The sequence below is a fragment of the Anastrepha obliqua genome, chromosome 5, assembly GCF_027943255.1.
Source record: "Anastrepha obliqua isolate idAnaObli1 chromosome 5, idAnaObli1_1.0, whole genome shotgun sequence".
NCBI classification, from domain to species: Eukaryota; Metazoa; Arthropoda; class Insecta; order Diptera; family Tephritidae; genus Anastrepha; species Anastrepha obliqua.
Genome location: NC_072896.1, coordinates 104,140,800 through 104,145,066, shown reverse-complemented (window position 1 = coordinate 104,145,066; position 4,267 = coordinate 104,140,800). Strand labels below are relative to the sequence as shown.

Here is a 4,267-nt window from a genome sequence, read left to right as displayed (position 1 = left end):
GTCTGGTACAGCCGGAAGAGAGGCACAAACGCTCAGCTTATACCAGTATCATCGCCGATTTATTAAAAGAAATAATTATAGATGAGGTATTGCTGAGGTATTGCAATGAAGCTGTAGACCTTAAAGTTGAAGTGTTCACCTCTCGTTCACTTTTATCTTACCATCTACAAGAAATATTCATATGGGTGTTTACTATTATTTTTAGTCAACTAAGTATTAGTTCACACAAGCAATTAAATGTGTATACATAATATAACGGCATACACTTCATACATAACTAGTAATATTTATATATTATATGTATGTACATCCACATAACTGTATAATTGCCTAATATGTAGATACATATCTATGTTGGCATATGAGCAGATATTCGGAGAAATATCCATAACACTTGCTCATTCACACCCACCCCCTGTTGTCCTCTCTCAACCCCCACCCCATCCCTCCATTATTTCTGCGCTACTTAAGCGCATTGCCGATTTTATAAATGCGAAAATTATCTACTCGTCCATTCATTTGTCGATTTTGTCAGCTTGTATAGCAACACACAAACCACCAACAACTATGCCAACAAACACATTTGAAAAGTGTTGCTTTCTGCTGCTGCCGCCTTTGCCGCACTAACATTTTGTTCATTTATTTGATTTTCAGCTATTGTCCTGACAGTTAGTTAGCTTGGACATTGTGGATTGCTGGCGTCGCTACTATTTCTGCTAATTTATCGGGATAATTGCCAAATGACCAAATGGGGAGTTTCACTACACCAGCTGCACAAAAATGATGACCAAAGCACAAATGCCAAAGTAGTGAAATAAAACTTCGACCAAGCCGGCGAGAGACGAAAACAACAACGAAATGCGAGTGTGAGGGTGAGGGCGAGGTTGAATGGATGGATAGATGGATAAATGTGTGGGTGGCTGGACGAGACTGCTGCTGTTGCAGCTGCTGATGCTCAACTTATTTGCGCTTCAGGTCATGTGGCTAATTTTTCCTTTTTAATTGTAATTCATAAATTACATTATGTAGTATTTACTTTTGTACTGTAGTGGTGTGCATACATACACACACACACATGCAGATGTGAGCCCGTGCAAGCAATGAAGTATGAGGGTGGTTTGCTGTTGGTTGTGGGGCATATGAATTTGATATTTGTGGTCAGTTGTAGCTGCTAAATGAGTTTTTATCTAGTTCTTCAACATGCATATGTATTAGTGACTCATATCATATATGTGTGTTTTATTAATTTGTGGCTTCAAGTTTTTTGAAGTATTTTTTTTACATATATTAAGGATTAGTATATATCGTTTCATTATATTTCACTTCCAAGCGATTAACCCTCCGCAGTGATAACCGCCGCGGCATTTTGCTCCACCTCCGAGGCCACCAACGCTTTCGCCTGTTCTTGCTTCAGCAACATCTCGGGTATTTTGCTTGGCAACAGATGCTTTAGTGGCTCCAATATTTTTTGCTGTTGCAGGTAAGTGATCTGCTGTTGCTCCAATGTTAACAGATTTATACCCAAGTGATTGGTGAGTGTCTGTTGTGGGAAGATGGCGTGTATGCAACGCTGCACATAGGGTATTAAATCGTAGGCCAAACATGTGCATAATTTTACAAAAGTTTCACGCTCAGCACCGGTGAATGCCTGTTGCTCTTGCCTATAAAAGCCCAGCACCTTAGTGGCCACGAACTCCAGCGACGATTGCAGCGCACGCGTCACATCATTCGCCAAAGCGATGGGCGCACAAAGACGTAACTCATTCAGTGCATTCAAGTAGCCATTACAGAGTGAGGCTAGCGGATGGAAATCGAGTAGTGTTTCCGGCGGTGAAAAGGACTCCTGTTCCTGTTTTGTTGTGCTGCCGGCTGCAGTGGCTGTGTCCACTTTGTGGCCGCGTGTATGCAATGTTACCTTATTAATCAGCGTATAGCGTTCCAGCTCTTGCGCGAAACTTTTATTTACTGTGAAGATGGCATTTTCGAAATTTTTTCTTATTACGCGCAGGAAGATGGGCACCATAAGTGCACGAAAATCGGCGCCAACGCGACTGAATGAGAGACCAAAGTACATGCATTGTCCGAGTACGGTGTCGAATGAGCTAACGCCGCGTTCTAAATCGCATTCCAAAGTTTGCAGAAAGTCATCAATCTGGAATAAAGAGATATAAATAACATAAAAAATTGAGAGAGAGATACAATGGGTCCGGTAGTAAAAACATCAAATATTTTGAGTGAACATCGTCTAACATATTCGTTGGCTCTGACTCTTCCGAGTCAATTTTTATGATGAAATCTTAAAATCTTTGAAAAGTCGCCACAAGCAATACAAATAAGGGCTCTTCTATGTTCAAGGTAGCTTCAGCTGCCTCGAGAGACCCGCATATCTTTGCCTCAAGGCCGAGCTCCTCCTCCCATTTGTGGAGTGCGTCTTGATATTGTTCTACAAAGGGATGGACCTACAATTTTAAGCCGACTCCAAACAGCAAATGGATTTTATGAGAAGATTTTTCATGACAGAAAACACTCGAAATACAATAGAGAACTTATATTAACTTGACTTAAATAAAATAAAGAAATTGAGAGACAGAAATAAGGGATCCGGTAGTTAAAACATCGAATCTTCTGAAAGAACTTTAGACAATCTTCGTTGTTTTTAAAACTAAACTAAGTCAATCTTTAGGACGAAATCTTCAAATCTTTCTGAAGAGTTGCCACAAGCAATACAAATAAGGACTTTTCTACGACCAGCTGATCGCGCGCTATTGAAACCATTCCACCCACCATAAAGATTCCTATGTTTGCCTTCTTTCACAACAAATATTCGAAACGCTATTATTAATTACCTTCCTATGCAGCCATGCCTGAAATAGTCGTTCACCATCGCAGCTGACTCCCTGCAAAGGTTTGACCACCGTAACTGCAGTTGGCTCTTCGTCAGGAAAAATCGCCCGGTATTGTGTTATAATATTGAACAAATGGATGCGCGTTACCTCGATTGTTTTGGTCAAATGTTGCTGAGCTGAAATGCACAAATGAGTTAAAGCTACAACAATACAACAATGTCACACACACCCACCATCCTCCTTTGAAATCGCTTTCAGCGTGCCCGTAAGCCAAGCATCACGCGCTTGCAAAAACTTCAACTTCAATTCATTGTTGCCGAATGCCTGCATACGGCGTAAATAGCCAACAATTTGCAAGCACTTGGGTAATTGTAGGTCGGTGCGTAACTGTGCCACCAACTGGACCAACATTGTGTGCCAAAGGGCCTCCACTGCGTGCACGATAGTCTGAAAGTTGATAATTAATAAATTCAATACAATTTTAAACAGTTGCTTCTTCATAAACGTTTCGCACCCTTATGATCGGTATGTCACTTTGGTTGTGTCCCAACTTTTGCACATAGCTCGCCAGTTCGAGTGCTTCCTCATAGCGCCCCTCGCGTATGCAACGCTCCATCAACTGTGGCAATTCGAGTATCTCCAGCAGCTGTGCATTCTTTTTCAAAGTAATGGAATTAATACGTCTATCTTCATTTATATCCTCTGCTTTGTCTAGAAAACTTTCACACTCAGCCGTGAACACTGGCAATTTGCTAAGCAATGTGCCCACTTGCTCCTCGGTGTTTTGGAATTCAGTGAAAATTGAACGTGAATTTTCAGCTGTGCGTATGAATGTTTTGTAATTCGAAATAGCCAATTCTTGTGTTTGCTCTACAAGGCGTTTAGTTTCGTCCGCTAAGCGCGTTTGTTCCTTCTTCAGCTGCTCAACTTTGTAGGTGCCCAAATTGGCTAAATAACTATAGAGCTCGGGATTTTCGCGGAGGTTCTCTAGAAATAGCGGCGCTTATATTAGCAATTTCATATGAGTTTCACACGTTTACAAACCTGGTAGACCATCCGGAAATATCAGCTTTAGCACACGTTCGTTTTCTAAATCCATGTTTTAACTTTTTAATACTGAAAATTTCAAAGGAATAAGCTACGTTTTGTTTATTAAATGCATTGACAAAACACAAGCAGAAATAGTTTATTTTGACGCAAGCAGCTGAGTTGGCGTCACAGCTGATTGAGCCCTAAGAACGTAAATCAACGTTCTCTGTTGAGCCAAAGTGGGAACGAAATGAGAAGTTGAACGCAACAGTGCGCTCCGAGTCATGTAAAAGGCCATGCGCTGGTTCATGTCTTTACTAACAATTTTATTGCGGCAATATAGCAGAAAAATTACATCGCCGCGCAAGGAATTGTGGAAGGAAAACATTGGA

General features: G+C 41.0%; 1 protein-coding gene across 1 annotated transcript; it reads right to left on the bottom strand.

The window, feature by feature from the left end:
* Positions 1–1,207: 1,207 nt before the first annotated feature.
* LOC129248493 (conserved oligomeric Golgi complex subunit 8) lies at positions 1,208–4,055 on the bottom strand. Its single transcript, XM_054888054.1, has 5 exons — positions 3,891–4,055; positions 3,361–3,833; positions 3,080–3,293; positions 2,847–3,022; positions 1,208–2,152 (listed from the first exon to the last, which is right to left on the bottom strand). The coding sequence occupies exons 1-5, from the start codon at positions 3,943–3,945 to the stop codon at positions 1,334–1,336; spliced, it is 1,737 nt and encodes a 578-aa protein (XP_054744029.1). The 5' UTR covers positions 3,946–4,055; the 3' UTR covers positions 1,208–1,333.
* Positions 4,056–4,267: the final 212 nt, after the last annotated feature.